Raw genomic sequence first — 22,335 nt, forward strand, 5'->3', positions numbered from 1 at the left:
TTGAGTCATTTGGTTTCGTGATTCACTAAAGGAAGTCGAGTGAATAAGAATTTAAGATCATGCTCAGGAAATACAAAGTTTGAAAATAAATTAGGGGTGTTAACTTGTGAAGGAATTATATAATAATAATTACAATAATAATAAGGTGCCAAAGTAGGAAAAGTGGTTATCAAATCATTTGGACAATTTCCAATTATATTCGGAAATCTACTAAATGCAAAACCCAGAGAAATTTATTCAATTTGCTCGTATTATTAATTTTCCTATTGAATGTATCGTTATTTAAGCATGAACAGCAAAAATGTACTGAATAAATAGTACAATGCTTTCCTTTGTTCTGCCAGCGCTGTTTCTGATTAATTTGTTTTTTAACAGATTTAAAAGAATAAATCTGTTTTTCTTTTAACCGTTTCTTATCAAAGTAACAAGATGCGATATGAGTCATCGTTTGTGCTGACCACACCTTTAGTCCACCACAAAATCTCCCTCTGGAGACCGAAGGTGGGCCTTTTAATTTGTTTGGCGTTGGTTTCTTATGCTTCTCACGGATGATGCACTATAACCTGTAACGTTATCTAAAAATCCATCCCATAACATAACATAAAATACAATAAGATGTTGTATAAAGAAATACTATAAAATTTGAAAAATATTTAATTTAGAATAATACAAAATATAAAACTTTTAGGTCTAATACAGATTGTATACATTTCAATTAATTAATTTTATACCATTCCAAATCGTCAGGTTTATGGGAAGACGGCGGATTCACAATGGTCTGTGCGTCATTGAACAAATTACTGCAAATATTATCCTCAATCTGTAAATTATATAATAAAATCGTATCAGGTTTTGAATGTAATTTGCGTTGGGACAAAAACCAAATTCTCACCTGAAGGGAAGACACTAAGTTATCTGGGCAGTCGAGCACGCTAAGCCCAGATTCTGCAAAGATATATTGAAAGGAGAGATGTGTTAGCAAATGTTTAGGATTTCTCCGGCCTCAATTATCTCAAGATCAAGTACTAAGTAGAGTGAAAGCAGAGAGATGCCATAGGAATTACGTGATCTGAACCAATGCCCCCTCCGCCCACTGTGTGTGCTTGTTCAAGTGTTATCTAGGTGATATCTCTCTATAGATAAACCAAAGGTCTCTTGTTTGCCTCGCGCTGCTTACGCTAGTTTTTGGTGTTGGTGTGTTTGGAATGAGGAGACTTACGCATTCTGGGATCATTCCATGAAGTCGTTCGATCAATGTGATTTATAAAGTAAATATCTCCGGACTCGGTAACTGCCTGCTCCCAACCATCCGGCAGTGGACCTGGACCCATATTGTTAGCAATGGTCGATGTGGTAGTTTGTTTTGTTGTTTGCAAAACATCTATCGAACAAAAATAATCATAATTACAAAACCAAAGTAAATAAAGACAAATTAAAAAATAGTTCTATAAAACGAGAGTTGCTGGCAGTTAAAAGCAGATTGTAACGGAGGGGGAACATCATGCAACACACTTAAAACTTTAATTTCTGCAATTAAACTTCAATTCCCCATAGCCAAAAGTACATATCTCTACTCGTATATGCTTTCACGGGGCTCTGAGCAACTGAGAATTCTTTCCCCCAAAAATGGTAGCTTGGTTTTCTGCGGCTTCGCATATGGATTCCCATTGATCTTGTTCATGCGTTAAATGTGTTATAACCTTTGCTTTATTCCTGCCTATAGCCCAAAGCACGAGATTAGTTCAAGACGGGCGGATTTAAATAGGTTAAGGGTTTGGGTAAGTGCCGCCGGAACTTGTACTCATATATATATTTCTTAAGGATATGAGAAATATAAACAAATGCCTACCATTTTGCTTTATTCGCTCGGCCATTAAGCTCTGCTGTTGTTGGCGAAATTGAATTCTGGGATCCTCCCACTGCGTCGATTTTGTAGTATGACTGAAAGTAAAAGAAAGTCGTTAGATTAAATGTATCCGCTGATTTAAAATAAAAATCCAAGAATATTTTTAGTGATACAAAACAATTTTAAGGAAATATTTTTTATATGTCAGTCTGTATCCAGAAAATGCATATTTATGGTGATACAGCTTCGCCAAGAAAAAGTTATGTTTCAAAGCCTTGTGTGTGTCTTTACTAGATCGGTGCGTGATTTTGTCTTAAAATACAGTTTGGATATATTTTTTACCCGTTTTGACCTTGGGTTTGTATCTAGATACATATTTTTAAAGTATGTATACATAAAATTTACAAAACTAAAAATTACTACATAAAAATATAAATCTTTAGAAGATTGTATACTTAATACAAATAGCAAATACTCACTTCAAGTAGTAGATCTGGCCGTCGTTGGTCTTGGCCTGCTCCCAGCCTGGTGGCAAGGCGCCCAGTTGCCGCTGCAACTGAATAGGGCTTACCACGTCGTAGGAGCGCTGCTTCTTGTGCACTGTCTGCGTGGACATGGGCATGTCCTGCGACATGCAAGAGTTCATGGCATCGAGCTCAATGGAGCTGGGAGCCGTTGCGCCGGAGCTGGGGAACTCGGCGGCACTATTCTCGGGGAAAGTGGGCCCAGCTGGCTGCTGGCTTGCTCCTGGATTGGCCTCGCTCCTGGCGCGCACATTATAGTTCTGCTGCAGCGAGGCGGGGCTGCTGCGGGCGCGGAAGTGATGTATCGCCAGGCGGCTTTGTTGTGGGGATGGCTGCTGGATCTGTGAGATGGCGGATATGGGCGGCTGCCCGTCCACGGGCTGTGCCGCCTTGATGCTGCTAATATTGCTGATGTTCGACTGCGAGCCAGCATCGTAGGTGGAGTCAGCGCTGTTTGCGCGCGAGTGCGATGGGGCCGGGGGCGTGAAGAAGGAGTTGGGCAGCTTCCGCATGCGGAAGGGGAGCTGGAGGGGGCGCTTGGCATCTCCGGGGTTCAGCACACTGTCGAACAACGCCTGCAGATTATCGTCCGTGTCCTGGTTGACGCGCACCACCAGGTTGTTGGGCTTGATCGGCGACAACATGTCCTCGTCGTCGATCTCCTTCTCGATCAGGTTGTTTGTATTGCTTGTCGACATCGTCTCGTCGCTTCGTTAACATAAAAGAAGGCACTTAGTGTATACAAAAGTTACTACATAGAATTATCTTATCGGGCACGTAGGCGTATATATATGTTCGGCCATATACATATCACTCCATCTTGCGGGGGCGAAACTATTACATTAAGGTGTTAAAATTAAACTTCGTTGCAATAAATAATAGTAATAATAATAATTCAACAGAACTGCCAACATAAAACAAACACTCGCGAGGAACACCATCCACCACGCTTTGTCAACACTTGTTCATTCGATAGGTCTCGCAGTTATCGAAAGTTGGGCAACGCTAGTGGCTCGGGGCCGAAAACTCAGGCAAGGCTAGCTCAAGATTCGAAAGTTTGAAAACGCTAGTAGCTTGAGACTTAATGTGTCGTTGCCAGACATTTTGGTATCGAGCTGCTAGTGTTACCTGGCGTCGCTTTACCAGATGTTTCTTATCATTATTTACTTTAAATATTTGCAATTAATTCAAAATCGATTTGCTTCCATCTTTAGCGCTTGGCACGATGCAATTTAGAAGTAGATTTAGAAAAAAATCGATGTTCTTTACCATAGATTTTCTCGATGTATTGACGAACTAAACATCGATACTATTGATATTTATTCTACACGTGTAGGGTGTAAAATGTTAACACACACAATATCGATAGAGCAAAAAAAGAAATCGATGTTTCGAAAACTATATCCAAGCATCGATAGTATCGGTAGTGTTCCGATGTTTTACCAGCACTATTCAGAAGCATTTCGCAAATAATTAAAGTCCAAATGAATCAAATGTAAAATGATCAGCGCGATATTAAACATACTTTGGCTTCCCATTGGGGGATTCCTATCATTTCTGATATTTATTTCCGCCATCAACAAATCCATCGGTGTGCGCAAAGCGTATGTAAACCTGCTCCTAAGGATATTTGAGGTAAATAATGTTTTCTTGCTAACATTGACTAAATCTAGTTCCAATCGCTTCGTTTTCCTAGTCTAGCTCGATTCACAAGTTGCGGAGTGGCTAGTAGTTAGGTATTTCAAAGTCCATAAATATAGTCAGCTATGGAACAGACAAGCACACGGCGCGTCATACGCATGTACGAATATACAAATATATGAACAAAGTATTGTTTTTCAGCGCCTTTCAAATATTTTAACTCTTTTTAAATAATTGGCGAAATCGGAATTTGGGGTGTAATTGGTTCCCCCATGTGTATATAAAACTTTACAGGCTCGTAAAGCGCCAGTCATTACGTCGCCTGATTATGGTTATGATACCTCTTATCTGTAGATAATCCCGGCAACAACAACCTACACAATAACTAATCAACAACTATGTTTTCGATTCCAGTACGGTCGTGTTAGTATAGAGACAGCATCCAAAGAAAATCAACAATATTCCGTAAATTGCAAGACTGACGACAAACAGGGAGTGCAACTGGTGGACGATGCCGATTCCAAGGAAGTTACCACAAACGGAGCTACATTAATAACCAGAGATGCAGTGCTGCTGCCTCAACCTCAGGAACCTGGCCTAGAGAAGCCAGTCTCATCCAAGAAGGTAAGTAATAACCAAGAATGAGAAGCAATCAATCCACTGAAACATTGTCTTGCAGGATGAAATCAACTTTGATTTTGAGAAATGTCTGGACTATGTCAAGTCGGGCGTAGAGGCCATTATTGAGGACGATGTAACGTCCCGCTTCGAGGCGGAGGAGCTGAAGAGCTGGAACATGCTTACCCGCACCAATAGGCACCACGAGTTCATTTCCTGGAAAATAACTCTCATCTGGATGGTTGGCTTCTTTATTCGATACGTTTTTCTAATGCCGCTTCGAGTATTAGTTTGCTTCGTTGGTGTAAGTATATTCGTTTGACTTAAAGGGGCTTTCCACAACTACACTTGACTTTTCCCGACTTAAATCTGGCATGCGAATAATTGCCCTCAAGGAATACGGTTATCAATATTTTATTCGCATTTGAAAATGGACAATTATCGCCATGCAAGGAAATAGGGGATGCTACACTTCTTTGAATGAAAAGGAAACGACAAAACAGACAAAAACTGCCTCTACGATATACACATTCAAAAGGATCGTGAAGAGAGAATGTTTTCTATATCGCAAAAAGTTAGCTTCTTGGAAATTTACAAGGATTTTGTTTGGTTGATTAGGTGAACCCATAAGACACGGAATCGGTCGCGTTTTATTTGTTTTTGCTTGTATTAACTATTACTTTGAGTTAAAATAACACAAACCAGTAGTTCAGACTATCGGCCATGTAGATCAAATTCTGTTCTTTTATTATTTATTATCTTTATTAACAAAAGTTGTAAGCATTATGTTGTTTTTTGTTTTCTGTGTTGAATATTGAGATCCAAAACTAAAGTTTTTGCGAAATAAATTCTTGCCTTTCAATAAGAGATATATAAAGACCTGTAGGATTTCCATTTTCTCTTAATGATTTGCTTTAATTCTAGCTTTACTTTTAACTCAGTTTAGTTGTATGTTATTTTGTGTTGTCCGTTCCAGATATTATTTTTATTCGCTAATAAATATTATTTGATTCCTAGGTTTTATTTGCAGTTTTTTCAAACTCGATTGTGGCTTTGTTACCTTTTCGATTTGTACGGCTTTCTTTAGCGAGCTTATCGTTTAAAATCACGTTTCGCCTTATTTCAAGTTCCTTGTCATCCCTTATAAAGTTCCACAATAAGCAATATAAACCCACAGTTTCTGGGTTCTGTGTAGCGAATCATACTTCTCCCTTGGACGTGGCGATATTATCGACAGATTGTACCTATTCTTTGGTGAGAAAGAAATTTTACCTTAAAATCGTCATTTAAAAATTGGTTTCATTTGAAGACTACAAAATTCATGCATGTAACATTTCGAAATCGCATCTATTTGTGTGTCGTACTTATATAACTAAAAGCACTTTATATTTGAGCTTTAACATTAGATCTTTCTGCTGCTGATTGTCTGTCATATTTTTCTTGGCAGAAGCTATATAGGGCGGCCTCCGCCTAGCCTGGTAACTGCAGAAATATATGTATTTATTATTCAACGTATTTTATTAGTTCTCATTCCGACCAACCGTTCGATGTTATCAAAAGGTTTCTAATGCATATGCCATAGCCGATAGCCATTATCTTTGTGTACATGGAGTTTAGACCCGAAGTATATTAACATACCTATAAGCATCGCCCCGATAACTTTCGGTCAACCTTGCTAACATAAAAATTTCCTTTATAACTTGATAAGTCTGTAAACTGTTCAGCATTCAGGGAAATCGATTTGAAACAAGTTCGAGAAAGCATGCATGAATTTAATACAAGGTGCAGTCCTAAGTTTGTGTCGCAATATTGGCTTTTGTTATTGTCCCCGCCTAAATGTGTGTGTCTGTGATGTTAAAGTTTTGGGCCGCTTCGGTAACTTCTACGCTTGCGGTGCACGAGTCGTATAGAAAACCCCCCTGGAATCAGGTAAGATAAGCCATGTGAATGAAATTAATTTATTAGTTTACTTGGTTTCCTTATGACGCCTGCCCTTTGTACTATTTCAGTTATTTCGTCTGTCGATTAGTTTACGCTGTTTTAGATGGTTTGGGTCGGTGGGTGGGCTCGTCAAAAAGGGAATCTTCCGATTGAAGGCCAATCATCGAAGTGTTGACCTTTAGATTTTTCACCATAGATACACGATAAATAATACCAGACGATAAACAATTTGGTTCTAGGCTTGAGATATTAGCATTGTCTCGTCACACTGTTTACAGCATATTTTAATGATTGCACAATCTTCGGAGGGCGGTGCAATAATTAAGTGACACGTACAAAGCTTCCAATCCTTCAACTCTTTGGACCAGCTCTCTTTCACTATACAAACTCAATTGAAGAATACCCACAATATGTTCCCATTCTTGTTTTTTGTGCGATCTTAGGTAGTGTGGTTAACTATTTGCACGGCGGCCGTGGGCTATCTGAAGGATGGGCCCTGCAAGCGCAGACTTGTCAATAAGGTCCTGGGCATTTGTTTTGGCGTATTGTCCAGTGCCATATCCGCGGTTATAACTTACCACAATGAGGAAAATCGCCCGTCATCTGGTATTTGTGTCGCAAATCATACCAGTCCAATCGATGTGCTGGTCTTGATGTGTGATTCTACTTATTCGCTGGTAAGGCAATTTTAGAACCTAAATACTTAACACTTGTATGGAAATATTTACTCACTCTTTAACTCTTTGTTTTTAATATCCGATATTATTTGCGTAGTCTTCTTATGTATTATTAATATAATCACAAAAAATTTTAAAAATGTAAGGGGTTTCATAGAACAGCGGTGGATTTAAAATCAATTAAAATTGTGTCTTAAAATATGCAACGAACGAAGCATACTTATATACACAATCACAGCAAATTCTGTGCATCGCACTCTATTGGTATACAAAACTATTTACCTTTTCTAGTTGTTATTTGGAGTATCCCTAATACTGATCTTAATTAGGATGTGAACAGTAGAGCATACTAAATATATATATTATACAATTTTATCGCGAAATTTACTTCCAGCTTTTAATAATAGATTAGATTCGATAACAAATTTTTGGGAAATTATTAATTAATTGGTTAGGTTCTGCAGAAACTAAGTGATCTTGAGAAGACCCCACAAATCAAAACAGCTGCTCGAATCGAAAATTGGCTTTTTCCCCCCTAAGTGCACGTGTATGTAGGTACTAACCCGAATTTAAGCTTGCTTTGTGGTGGTGGTTTCATGTTGTTTATGTTTGATTTGTAGCTTTTTGTGTTACGTTCGCGCGTTTGTTGTTTTTGTTGGAGCAGTTAAAGAGCTTGCATTGATTTTATAGATTGGCCAACGACATGGTGGCTTCTTGGGCGTCCTGCAAAGAGCCCTAGCCCGAGCATCGCCCCACATCTGGTTTGAGCGTGGCGAGGCCAAGGATCGGCACTTGGTGGCCGAACGGCTCAAGCAGCACGTTTCAGATCCGAACAATCCACCGATCCTCATTTTCCCGGAGGGGACTTGCATCAACAACACCTCGGTTATGCAGTTCAAAAAAGGCAGTTTCGAAGTTGGCGGTGTTATCTATCCGGTGGCCATAAAGTAGGTACCTCAATAGGTTTGGATTTAGCAGTAAAATTAACTAAATCCTTATTTACAGATACGATCCGAGATTCGGCGACGCCTTCTGGAACAGTGCCAAGTACTCGATGATGCAGTACCTCTACATGATGATGACCTCGTGGGCCATCGTGTGCGATGTGTGGTATTTGCCGCCAATGTACCGGCAGGATGGGGAGTCGGCGATCGACTTTGCGAACCGCGTGAAGAGCGTCATCGCCAAGCAGGGTGGCCTGATTGATCTGGTCTGGGATGGACAATTGAAGCGAATGAAACCAAAGAAGGAGTGGAAGGAGATCCAGCAAGTGGAGTTTGCCAATCGGTTAAAGTCCGATTCGACCTAAGTAAGCAGCTGCCACAGTGTACTGACTGTGGGTGTGTACATTATTTTGCTAATTTGTATTGCAGCGACTGTAAGTTGTATAAATTACGATTAACTATTGGATGGTTTAATAAAAGATGAAGTCAAGTGTACAATTATAATATTATTTGTATCTTAATTAATTTATCAACCTACTATTTTGTACGAAATAAATGATATCTGATAAAAGCCACGTGAGACTATCGTCGCAGCATCGTTTCGAGTTTTGATGAGTTGCAAATTAATTTCTTTGTTATGCTAAAATGCCAAAAATGGGCCATCGGAGTGGCTTTCGAAGGTGAAACAACGACGATGGGAGATCGGGTCAGTGACCTTACGAAGTTGCATTATAATTAGATATGAAGATATTAGCCCAAGGAAAATGATCTCTAAGCCATTTTAGATCTGCTGCCTCATAATTATCCGTTTTGTGGTTATTTATATAAATGAATCACTGTGTGTGTGAGTGTCTGCGCAGCATTTCTATTTTATAATTGCAGATTTTCGAATGGTAATTAAATTATACTTCCGCGTTTATGGTAGTGTACAAAAATCCCCATATTTGCTCTTAACTAACCCTGAACTGTCACCAAACTAGATATATTGTAGATATGTATATATATAATGGTATCGGTATCGACGAACTTTCGGGCCAAAAGACATTCATCAACAATGCGGGCGGCAATCCATATTGTTAAAAAAAAGGCAACGAGTCAATAGATCTGGCCTTCATAAATTGTTAGGCTCATTGCCAATCGCAAGTGAGCGATTTACAATTAACAAATACCCAAGATACTCGTTTATTTATAGATATGTTTATACATGGGCATCGCATCTGCGATGATGAAAAGATTGTTCATTTCCATATGCATATTCATGCGGATTCTAATGAAACACTTGTGGCTATATTTCGATACTTTCTTTGAAAACTGGAGCGTTTCTTTTTCGAATGAAAATGTACATACAGATTTGAAAAATGGAGCTGTATTTCTTACACAGATCAACTTGGTATTAATCATATCGATTTTATTAGATGCGTAACGTATTTATTTATGGATTGGGGTTGGCCAGTTATGAGTTATTTTCGTATTTCTAAGACTAAAATAAGGCCATGAAGGTACTTTGATACATCTCTCGAATGTGTGTGCCTATATTTTTAGATTTAATACATACACACCTATATACATACATATTTACATCTGTGCGGGGGCAATGGTGTGCGTGCCGACAGCTAATAAATTAATTGTTGCGTAAAATTGGTTCAATACGTGTGTGCATGTAATTACATACTGGCACGGGGATTTAAGTAAAATAACGGTACCCGTTCCCACTTAGAACAATGTTTTTTTTTTTGTGCAGTGTTGCTTTTTCCTTTTTCTATTTATTTTGCATACGCCCACTTGCTTGCATGCATCTCACAGATACAGATACAGATACAGATACATACACACTGCAGAAACCAGTATTTTCGAACTGAGAACCGAGAATAGGGGGAAATTGAAGTAACATAACTATGCTGGTGTTTTTGTTACCATCCTAAAAATGAGACATCTATGTGGATATAGCCGAGAGTATGTACATACATTGATACACACACAAAAGGGGGCCGTGTGTATTGCATGATAAATAATGATATATTCAGAAAGTGCTGTTTTTATTACGCAAACTGTATTTTCTTAGTTGTGCCGTGTGCATCCACAAATATAGACTACCTGTGTACAGAATCTTTCCAGTCTAGTCCGCGGCATTTCCGACGAATAGGAACTACTTCACAAGAGTACCTCCGAGGTATATACACATACATATGTACATATAGATTCCCGATCTCAATCCTGATTTGATTGGGATTCCCGCATTGGATTTACTGCATCCGCCGGATCGCACACAGATACTAATCAGAGTTTTTTGCACCCGCAGACACACGCACACACACACACATCACAAAATGCCTTTTGTTCCCGTGGAAACTCCCAAGTGCCCTGCGTGCGGAAAGTCGGTCTACGCCGCCGAGGAGCGCGTTGCCGGAGGCTACAAATTCCACAAGACCTGCTTCAAGTGCAGTAAGTGATCTCAAATACCGACCATCCTTGGATATAATACTCACAAATACCCCTCCAATTCCTCCTCCCAACCCCGCCAGGCATGTGCAACAAGGCTCTGGACTCGACAAACTGCACGGAGCACGAGAAGGAGCTGTTCTGCAAAAACTGCCACGGACGCAAGTACGGTCCCAAGGGATACGGTTTCGGTGGTGGTGCCGGCTGCCTGTCGATGGACTCCGGTGCCCATCTGAACAGAGAGTAAGGACTAAATTGGTTAATGTGTCTTTTTGTATATGAAATGTGTAAAATTCCTTGAAATTAAATGTGTAGTTTTGCTTTCTATTAGAATCTGTCTCTGTTTTTGTATGTCTCAAATGTCCATTCGGATGCACTGCATCCAAGACCCCAATTAAATACGATTTCCCATTTACCTAATGTGATTGTTTGTTTGGGAATCCCTCACCTCCCACCGCCAGGGATATCTAGTTTCAACTGCTGGAAATATTCCCAAAAATATAAACTATTGCTTTGCATACATATGTATGTATATGTATGTATGTTATGTTATGTATGTCCCAAAAACACACACTTTCACATATGTAAAATAATTTTTGTATTTTTGTTTACACCACCCACAACATACACACTACATACAGACTGTAAATTAATAAAATAAAATGTATTTGTAAGCTTATTCATGTTTTATTTATAGTCTAGTCGTCTTTCCTTCTATTTTCTCATGTCGCTGTCTACATGATCCGTAGAATTCCCCCTTTTCTGTTTTCTTATGTTCTCTGTGAAGCATATTCTTCTGTTTTCGTGTCTTCTGTGACTAAGACACTTGTCTTCGGGGTGAGATGTGTGATCCCCTAATGACTGTCCATTTAAAGAACTATAATTGAGGGAAGCATCTGTGATCTTTTTAGATTTGTTCCGCCGAAAATACCACCAAAGGCACCCGATGGCTTGGGATGTCCTAGGTGTGGCATATATGTTTATGCCGCCGAGCAAATGCTGGCGCGGGGAAAGGTATTATTGGGTATTATATAGATTTAAGAAACGGGGGCTTACATGCACTTTATCACAGGGTTACCATCGAAGGTGCTTCAAGTGCGTGCAGTGCAACAAGACCTTGGACTCAACGCTACACTGTGATGGTCCCGACAAGGACATTTACTGCAGAGGTACCTTCACATCAAATCAAATCCAGAAGAGTAGGTGTTCCTGGGATCTTAAAAGATTTATTTTCCAGGTTGTTATGCTCAAAAGTTTGGTGCAAGGGGCTATGGACACATTGGCATTTCGTCCATGGGTCTTATGTCTGATATCAAGGATTGTGAGTGGCAAAGGTAGGATCGGGAAAAGTTTTCAACACACATACATTAAGGAAACTGAACATTTTCAGCGATATGGCCCCGAAGACAGCTGCCATCAATGTGGAGCAAATTCAAGCCCCAATAGGTGAGGGATGTCCTCGTTGTGGTGGCGTAGTTTTTGCTGCGGAACAGGTGCTATCGAAGGGCAGACCCTGGCACAGGAAGTGCTTCAAGTGCCGGGACTGTACAAAGACGCTGGACTCCATTATCGCTTGCGATGGACCGGACAATGAGGTGTACTGCAAAACGTGCTACGGCAAGAAGTGGGGACCCCATGGTTACGGATTCGCCTGTGGATCCAGCTTTCTACAAACCGATGGCATTACGTGGGTAGTCAAGTGTCTACAATTGCTTGATTCCATTAAGGGGGTTTCCCCTCTTTCAGTGAGGAAGACATTGGATCCCAGCGTCCGTTTGTATGTCCGGATACCACATCGATCAAGGCCCCCGATGGCGAAGGCTGTCCACGATGTGGTGGTGCTGTCTTTGCCGCCGAATTGCAGCTTTCCAAGGGAAAAATGTGGCACAGAAAGTGCTTCAATTGCGCCAGGTGCCATAGACCTCTGGACTCCGTGCTCGCCTGCGACGGACCGGATGACAATATCTATTGCAAGCTCTGCTATGCAAAGCTCTACGGTCCGAAGGGATTCGGTTATGGGCACACACCGACTTTGGTGTCCACCAACTATGAGTATACGCCCAGCTGGTTAGTACAAGATAATCCTGTGAATCCAAAACTGAGGGCGGCCATATCTACTCGGCTGAAGATGATGATTAAGCGTATAGGATATTTACTCAATTAGCTTGGATCATAAACAAAACGAAACAATATTTAATAATCTTTTTTTAATATTTTAATATTTTTAATTTCTTTCAGCTGGGGCACCATTGATCGTAACGGTCAAAAGTCTGAGAATGGATGTCCCCGATGCGGTTTTATGGTTTTTGCGGCCGAACAGATGAAGAGCAAGAATAACGTCTGGCACAAGCTCTGCTTCTACTGCATGGAGTGCCGGAGGTATTTGGATTCGACGAACTTGAACGACGGACCCGACGGCAACATATATTGTCGATCCTGCTATGGAAAATTCTATGGACCCAAGGGCGTGGGTTACGGAATCGGGGCCGGCACACTGACAATGGCTTAAAATTACGACCAAAAAAGGGCGTTTAAGGACTGTTCCCGGGATGCAATAAGCTCCAAAGTGTATACCTGGTGCATCGAGTCCTTAGGCGGCCACATTTTTGAGGCTGACGACTAAGCGTAGTATTGTGTTTCAACAAAAAATGGTTTAACATAGCTCCAAAACCATCGACATTTAACTAGGAAACATGGCGAGTGACTCTGTGGTGATTAGTATGAGAATTGTATTGTTCATGTGTCGAAAATAAGCAACGAACCAGCGTTCTCAGCTCCGACTGAAACTTTATGCTTTGAACTGCTAAAAACGAAATGACTTTATTCGAAAATTGTATGTATGGCGGTTGTAATATAACAAGATCTATATCCTATAAGTTACGAACAACGACTATTAAACGATTAACTATAATTTCTTCGATTTATTGGTTCCTTCTTTAGGTATTTGTATTTATATATGTAACGGTAGGACAGATTATTGACAGAGGGTGTAAGCAGGGCTCTTTTTTATTCAAAATATATTAACGATTATGGAGAGAGTACATAGTATTGGAATGGACGTTACGATCACCAGCGAGCCTCCCGACATTGTTGAATTGCAGCAGTCGGCGGAATAGTACAGTATCTTGGGATACAGCGTTTTCCAGAAGTTGATCCTCTGATTGTTGAGCAAGTTGTCGGTGTTAAAGGCCTCATCGATCAGGAGCACTGAGTCATTGTTCGGAGTCACGGCATTCCACTTGATGTACACGTTGGACTTTGTGGGATTGGATGTCTTGGCAAAGTTCGCCCACAGGGTCATGATTATGTCGGAATTTCGTTTATCCGCTGACTTCCAATCGACCGTATTGGTCATATACGGATTTCCCCAGACGAACACCTGATCAAAGTACTTGGGCACGCTTATCCAGCTGGGTAGATCTTGGAGCACCGACCTCGGGCGCATCTTAAATAGGTAACTATAGACGGTGCTGTCCTTGCTTACCATATCGGCGAAAGATTGCATTGGAGTTATATAGAACTTTTCGGTGTGCGCACTTATTATGTGCTTGTTGGCCTTCTTCATGTCCATGTCCGATTCATTGGCGTACATGAAGTTGATGGCGTCCGTGATCAGCTCGTAGTTGGAACACCACTCATAGTTCCTCACCAGTTTGTGCATATCGGTCACGGCAATGTCGCTGAAGAAGCCCTCCGTATCGGCCGCACTTATTTCCGTGTCCAGGTTATCCTTGAACAGAGTCAGCACCTCCTCCATGTCGGTCACTCCGATGATTACGGGCACTTTGTGGTAGCTTCCCTTTTTGAACAGGATCTCGGGCTGATTTTCGATGAACGGGTATGAGGTGTTACTTAGACCAAAGTCCACAACCGGACCCCAGCTGACGGAAGGCAAGTTCTCTGAAAGCCGCTTTGCGTCCACCCTCTTCAGACACTGCATAAACATCGATGTCGGTCTCCGGGGGCAGCCAAACACGCTAGAAACCTGGTCCAGAGATCCCTCATATTCGTAGGGCATTTTCACCGCGTTCATGGGATTCCCAGACATAATGATGGCCTTGTGAAAGCCACCCTTGGACCACTCGCCCGAGGTCATATGCAGCGCCACACTAGTGGCGCCCGCATCGTGTCCCATCAGCGTTATCCGATTGGAATCGCCGCCAAATAGGTTTATATTCTTCTTGACCCAATACAGGGCTGCCGATTGATCCATAAGACCATAGTTACCCTGGGCCTCGCCATCGTCGGTTGTAAAAAATCCGAATATGTTCAGGCGATACGAAAAGGTCACAACAATTACTTTCTGCTTAAACACCAACTGAAAGGGGTTCACATCCGCGGGGCTGCCAGTGGAAAAGTCACCGGAATGGATCCACACAACGACGGCATATCCATTATTTTCTGGCAATCCTGAAAGGGGAATTATAGAGTTTGATAATTGAAAAAGAAAGTGTTGAATGCTTCATTTGGTTTAATAATAAGAGAAAGTTAAGCTCAACTTAGAACTCAAAAAATTGATTTTAATACACTGTTTATTATAATTTTAGTTAGAATCTTTAATTGATATGAAGATGTCATTTCCGACCCTATAAATCATATATATTTTTGATCAGCATTAACAGCCGAGTCGATCTAGCTATCTCAGGAAGAAAAAAAACCAATATTTTCCAAATTTTATAAGGGGTTACATCGTTAAAATTGTCAAAAATTGGCAAAATGTATAATTTTTAAACATTTTTAATGGAGTAAGCAGATTTATTAACTTTACAAAAACTAGCATAGAACAGCTTTCCGAATTGAAATGAATTCATTTTTAGCCGAGTTATGAGTTTTAGAAACTTTGATATTTTGAAAAATTGTAATATAGAAGTATAGATAAATTTCGATTCAAAAATGTAAATATTTAGGCTTAGTTATGCTGAATTTCTGAAATAAGTTTCCTTTTTGTTTAGTTAATTTTCCTACTAAATTAAATATGAAATTGATTTTTTCTACTCACCATCAGGTACAAAAACGTTCAGATACAAGCAATTCTCCTCGTACTTCCTTCCACTGTCATCCGAATTCGTTTCGGAGGATATTATTTTCAGGATTTGTTCCGTCTCTCTGCCCACGGAGGGCATGGGATTTTGCCAACAGTCCGGGGCGAACGAGGTGGCATTGAAAATCCCCTTCCATGGTGTTAGTTCGATATCCGGAGGTTGAAATCTTCTGGCATGTGCGTACCGAATGCCCAGATAGGCTTTAACATTTTGGGTTCGAAACATTTTCAAATAGGTACCGGAAATGACGCCGTTTCCGGGTATATGTATAAATGGCGCGTCCACACATTGCACATATATAAAGCCGTAACTACTGACTAGGTGAAAAAATATAGCTAAATTAGCTAGGAAGTCACTTTTGCACCTCATGGCTCGTCCGTTTCTTTCACATCTTTCTGTGTTTTGAACTTAGGCGACACACTGTTCGCAATCTTGCAAGGCACGCGAGGCTCCTGGTTGCCATGGCGAAAATACACAAAAAATATTGTTGCTAGGATTTTGTAACTATGGCACTTATCCATCTCTCCTTTTGCGGCGGTTCTTGTTTTTATTTATTTAGCCTACGTCACCTATCGGAATGCTGTTAACCCATTGGTGGCCCAGGCAATATATACATATTTATATATAATATTAAAAAAGAAAGGAGTATTTGCTTTATCAAAACATCAGAATATAATTTATATATTGTCCTTCTTTTAAAAAAAGATCCCCTTTGCTTTGGCCTGACCTCTTTAAATATTTTGGATATATTTTGTAGAATATTACAATCCTTAAAATATAGGCCAGAGCTTAGCTGTCATTTATTCTAAATAAATGTAAAGCTTGCCGGTCTTAAGTAATATTAAATCGAAATTCTATTAAGTTTAACGAAAGATTTAAACATGGCTAGCGAACCGCAGAAACCCCAGGCAAAGCCCCCCTTGAAGCGAGAAGCTCCGTCGGAGGAAACCTTAACCAAGGACAAATGCCTGGCGGACTTTTGCCTGAAGGGTGGAAGTGGTCTCATTATTGGCGGCGTTCTTACCTTATTCTTCACGCGACCACAAACCTACCCGATGTGGTTGGGCCTGGGGTTCGGCTGTGGACTGGCCTATGACTGTTGCCAAGCGCGTTGGAATCGATCCATTTAGGCAGCAAAAAGCCCGAGCTTTATTAAAAATTGACTTCTGTTAAATTTTTATTGAGCATAACGTCTTTGTTTTGCTTTGGTTTTTGCGAAACCTTAGCTTAGCATATCGCAAATGTGATAAATATTTAAATATTATCTGATTAAATCTCTTGTAAAGCGAAATCCTTGAAAAAATGAATGTATTTTGTTGGGGGAGATTATTAGGATGAACTTTGAGATATGGCATAGTTGGTTTGTTGCATTCAGAAAGACCAGTTAACGAGTTGCCTTTAATATTTATCAACTCTAGTTTAACATATTTTAAAAGCATAATCATGTATTTTTCGGAACTTTAAATCATTTATAATTGGGACCAAATATTTTACTGTGGCTTTAAGTTATTGTTAAAAACAGCGTGTAGGTTTAGTCCAAAATAATATATGCCAAAAGTCGTGGCCTAAAATAGACGGCTTTGTGTCTTTAATTTTGGTTGGCATGTCCAAATATTCAGCGCTAATAAATTCTTTACATTTCTCTTTTTAGTTTTGGAGAAGAAAGGTATAAATTCTTTTTACTTCTTTTCTTTGAGAAGAAAGGTACAGTTTTGATTGGAATGTCACGAGTTTTAGTTTTTTTTCTCAACTAAAAACTAAAGGTTTGTGAGCTATAATTAATCTATTATTACGTTTAGCAATATTAATCAAATATAATAAGGAAAGGCTTTTTACGGCTTTCCTATTTTCTCTTATATAATATAATGCCTAAATAGTCATAGTTTTGATTAGTTCAAGTAAAATTAAATGTTTAACCTATAAACATGGAACTCAGTTAAGATTTCCTATTATACTATGCCTAAACTTTAAAAGTTTAAAATAATTAATAAAGTATAAGTAATATATAACCAATCCAGCTTTAACCTTCCTATAAACTTCCATCTCAGTCAACATTCGAAACTCTTTTAGTAGGGTGTGCGCCAGAAAAAACCAAGCCCAGCTTGACAGGCAGCCAGAGCTATTCAAACACGCTTACATATTCCCACGGCGTATCGGAGTGGAAAAAACAAAAGTGGCAAGCTGGTAAACTGGTTTTGGAGGCGCCGCGAGTAACCCTACTGCTTTTGGCCAACAACAACTAACGCTGTTGACGTTCTCTTCGCGCCGCTGCTGCTGCGCATGTGTGCAGGCTGGCCAGGCCCCATGGTAACTCCGCTCAGAGTCACTTTATGCTTCGCCTGTGGCTCGACAGCGGACCAGCGCTTGGACTTAAAAGATTCAAAGATACAAAGATATATTTCTGCGCCACAGTTTCATAATTGTCCCGACCGCTGGCAGTGTGTGTTTTGATGATTTCGCTCGGAATATGTTTTAAGCCAGATATCGATCAGAGTGCAGTGTCAAATTACGACCTGGTTATGAAAATGCATTTTTAAATGTACAAACATGTTCGTATTGTAGTGGCGATCGTGAGAAATATGAATAGCTCCTATTAACAACTTGTTAAAGTGCAAGTGATTTACTCTGTGTCCCTGTGCCCAAAGAAACTGAATTTATTATATTGCCAATCCGGGCTTTAAGCCTTTCTCTCACCAAGTAAATATATGTGTGTTTCTCAATGACCTAATGTTTCATTGTCTTCGTTGTGGGCAAGTGTGAAGGTGTGCGTGTGCATTAGTCGAGTGGTTACATACAGTGGGTGAGAAAACTATTCGCGCTCGCTTTTATGCTTTTCAACTACTGCACAATGGAAAAAGTGATCTGACCAGTTCTGGCATCGCAAGCATTTCGCACAGTCTTTGAACAATCTTTGAACTACCAAAGTGATCTAAGAGACCAGCAATCCAACAGCGAGCTCTGGCATTCCGAAGGCACCCTACCAAATGTCGTTATTACTGTCTCAATGCCAACGGATAGCGGTTAATGAATAAACTTTGAGCTCAGCAAATTGGACCGAACCAAATGTTGTAACTGATGATCAATCACAATTTGAGCCGCAGAAAGCCAAACAAAGCTAACAGTAGTGTGTACGCGTACACAACATTTTACATAAGCGGCCTACTTACATAGTTAATTCACCGAACGCTTACTTTCAAAGCCCACATGCTGCTGGCCCAGACTGATCAGTGATCACAACAAGGCAACAGCAAGTGTCGCAGCAGCCAATTTGATTTTATAGCTCTGTTAATTACACCCTCGGCAATAAAATGAGAAAAGTGTTGTTCATTATAATAAAGTAAAGATCCGAAGGAGATTGTGTAGCATTTATTGCATATTTTTTTAATACTCAAAAACTGATTTATGTTCGCTCTTGGTCTGTTTTCGTTTTAAAAATTTTCAGATTTTATAAAATTTTTCAAAGCTTTTGATCTGTGCAACTAAACAAATATGTTACGCTACCTGCTAATACTCTGCGCCCTAAGAAGCGGTAAGTTGTTTCATATATATGTATATTTATATACCTTCTATACTTTCTAAATATTTCTCTAAATTGCTACACAAAATATGTATTATTTAAACTCAGCTACTTGCGATAATGAGTTACTTACTCAAACTGTCTATGGATTCTTGGACTTTACTACTACTATTGGAAACACTGTTATGGTTTTCTCTCCACAAAGCTCTCCAACTTTCGGTGAGTTATCCAAATTAATATCTATCTAATTAAGAGAAGTAAACATTGTGGTATCTTGTGTCTTTCTTTTAGAACTAAGGTCCAATAAATCGAACGAAATAGTAAATATTATAGAAACTAAGCCGAAATTAATTAAAAAAGAAAAAGAAAAGGGCGGCATACAACCAACGCCTCTGATTGTAACGCACTCGAATGTTATTCCGGAAACGGAAACGTCCCAAATAGAATCCTACAATATAAGCCTCTCGAACTCCCCTATCGAAACCTTACTGAATACCCCCGAGTACGATCTACTCTCCCGCCAACCGGAGCAGTTTGCCGAGGAAACTTATCGAGTCGTTAACTTCAAATCAAAGAACGAAGCTGACCGGCAACGAGTCTATCCGTCGAAGAAGGAATCCATTCATGGCTACCAAACCAGATCGAGCGAGTTCCGGAGCATTGTGACGGCCACTAAGGATACAGGAAAATTCTCCAAGGTCTCCCAAGTGCATCCCAACTCAAGCTCTGAGAAAAAGAACAAGCCACGACAAACGCGTATTAACAAACCCGCAGGAGCCTCAATTCAACCTAGTAAAACTGTAAGAGATTCTAATTTGCAAACTCAGGCGGCCAGTAAGCCTCCGCGTAAAAGCCAGCAAAGCAGAGGAGGGTCAAGCACCAGGAAGTCATCACGTCCCAAGGGAAAGAGGTAATTTTGCGTCAACCTAATCATTCATTTTTGAAGTCGCGCGGGTTGTTAGTTTCAAATTATTTTGAAAGAACGAATCAGTGTTTTTAAAGGCTTTACGTATATTAAAAAACGTTCCCTTGCTGTATTTTAGGAGGAACAAGCATACACAAAGTTCCAAATTGGTAATAACTCCATCTGTAACAGAAACTACTACCTCTCGTCCCTCATTTCGGACGAAAGCAAATACTGTACAGGAAGAACCAGTATCGGTCGTAAGCCCAAACTCATTTAAACTTAATCGGCGGCCAGGTCGATGGCAATACAAGTCCTCACCAAAGCCCAAAGTTAATATTAGGAAGAATGCGAGTCCCAATGTTCCGAGTGCCATTCAAAATGACACAGCGCCGTCGTCCCTCGATGATATTCCATTGGAAATCATTACTAATCAAGCTCTGAACAATGGTAGGGATTTGGAGGCATCTGGCTCGCAAAATGGCCCTGTTGCGAATAACAATAACGATGATCCTAATTCGAAATATTTTGTACAAACCTTAAATGTTGAAATTTCGACACCACAACCATTCATTGATACCTACTATGAAATAGCGACAATTAAGAGCCCGTTTATATTTCAGGTAATTTAATTTTATTCTTCGTAACACTTGGTTCCCTTAAATTGTCCTCCGAGAACTGACTCTTAATCATTTCAGGCCGGAGTCGTTAAGAAAACTCGCTTTTTAACCGTAACGTCAACCATTGAAAAAGTTATTCAAGAAGAACACACTAAGGAATACTCCGAGGATGATGGACCGCTGACTGAGAATATTTTAGAGGCTACTTCCAGCGTCGATGATCAGACCCTATCGGGTAGTATCACGACATTAAAACCAATTTATTTAGGCGAGGACACGGAAACACCCAGCCTGGAGACAATAACTGAATCCTTTTCCATAACTCACGTCAAACTGAAGACGCAGGTTCTGCCCATCGTTTATGAAAAGAGAAACGAAACAATACAGGTTACATTGGTTCAGACTTATGATTACACCAGCCTTATAACCGTAACACAGACAATATCTCCGTTGAGCGAGGACTTTAGTCCATCGAAGAACTTTAAGGACTTTGAAGGAAGCTTGGACGAGGCTGGATCGGAAATAAACCTAGATCTAGAGTTTGGTGATGAGGATAACACCGGAAAGTTCGATGCCAAAATTAAGCCCAAAAACAAGGTCGAGAATAAGAGTAACCTGACTATTCCATTGATACCAGAAACTGTAAACTTAAACCTGGCGGAAACTCAACTGAACAACTTTATAACGTCAACGCGTCCCGTCATTAAACAGGAGACAATATGGGAGTCCCATGTGGTTCCCCTGGTTAGGGGAACAGAGACCATCTTGAGAACGCTTTCAAAATCAGTTGGCGTTGTTGAAAAAACCGAATACATTACGGACATCACCTCAATTTCCATGCCCTCATCGCAATACCCATTCTCGATCAATCCATTCTACAACCCATTATTGCCCATTCCTCAACAACAGTTCATAACATCCACTGAAGTTCAGCAATCGATGGTAACCGAGACTAGTTCCAAGGTTTTGAAGCTTACGTTTGGTGCAAGAACGGCTTATACCACCATATTCTCCACCTCCGTCGTCCCAACAGCAGTTACGAAATTGATAACTGCTACTATCCCCGGCCAGCCGCCCGTGGGAGCTTTCCCGAACTACTATCCTCCACCATATCCCCCCTTCGGCTACGTTGGCTAAATGTTAGATCCATCTTTATAAGCGCGAGCACCTAAAAACCATTACTTCAATTGTTATTATTAGAAATTCTGTATTATAATTAAGTTCATGTGCAAATATCGAAAGGCGGTGATACAAAAAACAATAGATTTTATTAGATTATATATGAACTTTGTCGCAAAAGTTGTAAATGTAAATAAATAAATTAAGTCTAAATTTTAAGATTCAATCGAAATTTTTTGATTATTATATAAAAAAAAAGGTTGTAGTTTGGCTTAGCTGATCAGTTAATAAATTTTTTGAATTTTGTAATTCCCGGAATAAATATCCAGTTGTTTTTTCGTTTGGTTGATTTATCGATTTACCTACAATTGATTTCTGATCTGAAACAATTTGATTATTTGCTGTTTACGTGTTATGTTCATTTCCATCGTTCCAAAGCAGAGAGATTTTGTATTGATATTTTATAATTCAAAATTATTATTATTTCTATTAAAGCCTATAAA

General features: G+C 39.9%; 6 protein-coding genes across 11 annotated transcripts; 4 read left to right on the forward strand and 2 right to left on the reverse strand.

Moving 5' to 3' along the window:
* Positions 1-618: 618 nt before the first annotated feature.
* On the reverse strand, positions 619-3,458 carry yki (Transcriptional coactivator yki). Of its 2 annotated transcripts, XM_020962422.2 has the most exons (5): positions 2,326-3,458; positions 1,850-1,941; positions 1,220-1,381; positions 893-945; positions 619-820 (listed from the first exon to the last, which is right to left on the reverse strand). In XM_020962422.2, exons 1-5 carry the CDS (start codon positions 3,066-3,068, stop codon positions 716-718), a joined length of 1,155 nt encoding a protein of 384 aa, XP_020818081.1. In that variant the 5' UTR covers positions 3,069-3,458; the 3' UTR covers positions 619-715. The 2 variants fall into 2 exon arrangements, with proteins under 2 accessions (XP_020818081.1, XP_020818082.1); XM_020962423.2 differs by lacking the exon at positions 1,220-1,381 and having other exon boundaries at positions 2,326-3,344.
* Positions 3,354-8,695, forward strand: Gpat4 (Glycerol-3-phosphate acyltransferase 4). Of its 4 annotated transcripts, XM_020962420.2 has the most exons (7): positions 3,381-4,005; positions 4,426-4,635; positions 4,691-4,933; positions 5,647-5,883; positions 7,014-7,247; positions 7,938-8,194; positions 8,253-8,695. In XM_020962420.2, exons 1-7 carry the CDS (start codon positions 3,871-3,873, stop codon positions 8,554-8,556), a joined length of 1,620 nt encoding a protein of 539 aa, XP_020818079.1. In that variant the 5' UTR covers positions 3,381-3,870; the 3' UTR covers positions 8,557-8,695. The 4 variants fall into 4 exon arrangements, with proteins under 4 accessions (XP_020818078.1, XP_020818079.1, XP_020818077.1 ...); XM_020962419.2 differs by lacking the exon at positions 5,647-5,883 and having other exon boundaries at positions 3,354-4,005; XM_020962418.2 differs by lacking the exon at positions 7,014-7,247.
* A 1,614-nt stretch (positions 8,696-10,309) lies between these two features.
* Positions 10,310-13,541, forward strand: Mlp60A (Muscle LIM protein at 60A). The gene is made up of 9 exons (XM_020962514.2): positions 10,310-10,361; positions 10,491-10,633; positions 10,714-10,873; positions 11,542-11,644; positions 11,703-11,799; positions 11,868-11,964; positions 12,021-12,317; positions 12,377-12,697; positions 12,869-13,541. Exons 2-9 carry the CDS (start codon positions 10,519-10,521, stop codon positions 13,137-13,139), a joined length of 1,461 nt encoding a protein of 486 aa, XP_020818173.1. The 5' UTR covers positions 10,310-10,361; positions 10,491-10,518; the 3' UTR covers positions 13,140-13,541.
* Positions 13,524-16,410, reverse strand: LOC110191626 (pyrethroid hydrolase Ces2a). The gene is made up of 2 exons (XM_020962515.2): positions 15,630-16,410; positions 13,524-15,040 (listed from the first exon to the last, which is right to left on the reverse strand). Exons 1-2 carry the CDS (start codon positions 16,039-16,041, stop codon positions 13,641-13,643), a joined length of 1,812 nt encoding a protein of 603 aa, XP_020818174.1. The 5' UTR covers positions 16,042-16,410; the 3' UTR covers positions 13,524-13,640.
* Positions 16,411-16,429: 19 nt separating this feature from the next.
* LOC110191693 (MICOS complex subunit MIC10) lies at positions 16,430-16,975 on the forward strand. Its single transcript, XM_020962608.2, has one exon. The coding sequence runs from the start codon at positions 16,554-16,556 to the stop codon at positions 16,800-16,802; it is 249 nt and encodes an 82-aa protein (XP_020818267.2). The 5' UTR covers positions 16,430-16,553; the 3' UTR covers positions 16,803-16,975.
* Positions 16,976-17,758: 783 nt separating this feature from the next.
* On the forward strand, positions 17,759-22,154 carry LOC110191636 (uncharacterized). Of its 2 annotated transcripts, none has more exons than XM_086827913.1 (6): positions 17,759-18,221; positions 19,115-19,201; positions 19,298-19,408; positions 19,481-20,099; positions 20,233-20,716; positions 20,792-22,154. In XM_086827913.1, the coding sequence occupies exons 2-6, from the start codon at positions 19,162-19,164 to the stop codon at positions 21,848-21,850; spliced, it is 2,313 nt and encodes a 770-aa protein (XP_086684039.1). In that variant the 5' UTR covers positions 17,759-18,221; positions 19,115-19,161; the 3' UTR covers positions 21,851-22,154. The 2 variants fall into 2 exon arrangements, with proteins under 2 accessions (XP_086684039.1, XP_020818186.2); XM_020962527.2 differs by lacking the exon at positions 17,759-18,221 and adding an exon at positions 18,541-18,740.
* Positions 22,155-22,335: the final 181 nt, after the last annotated feature.

Source organism: Drosophila serrata, unplaced genomic scaffold (genome assembly GCF_035046125.1).
Source record: "Drosophila serrata isolate PLE 108 unplaced genomic scaffold, ASM3504612v1 contig_184, whole genome shotgun sequence".
Lineage (NCBI taxonomy): Eukaryota > Metazoa > Arthropoda > Insecta > Diptera > Drosophilidae > Drosophila > Drosophila serrata.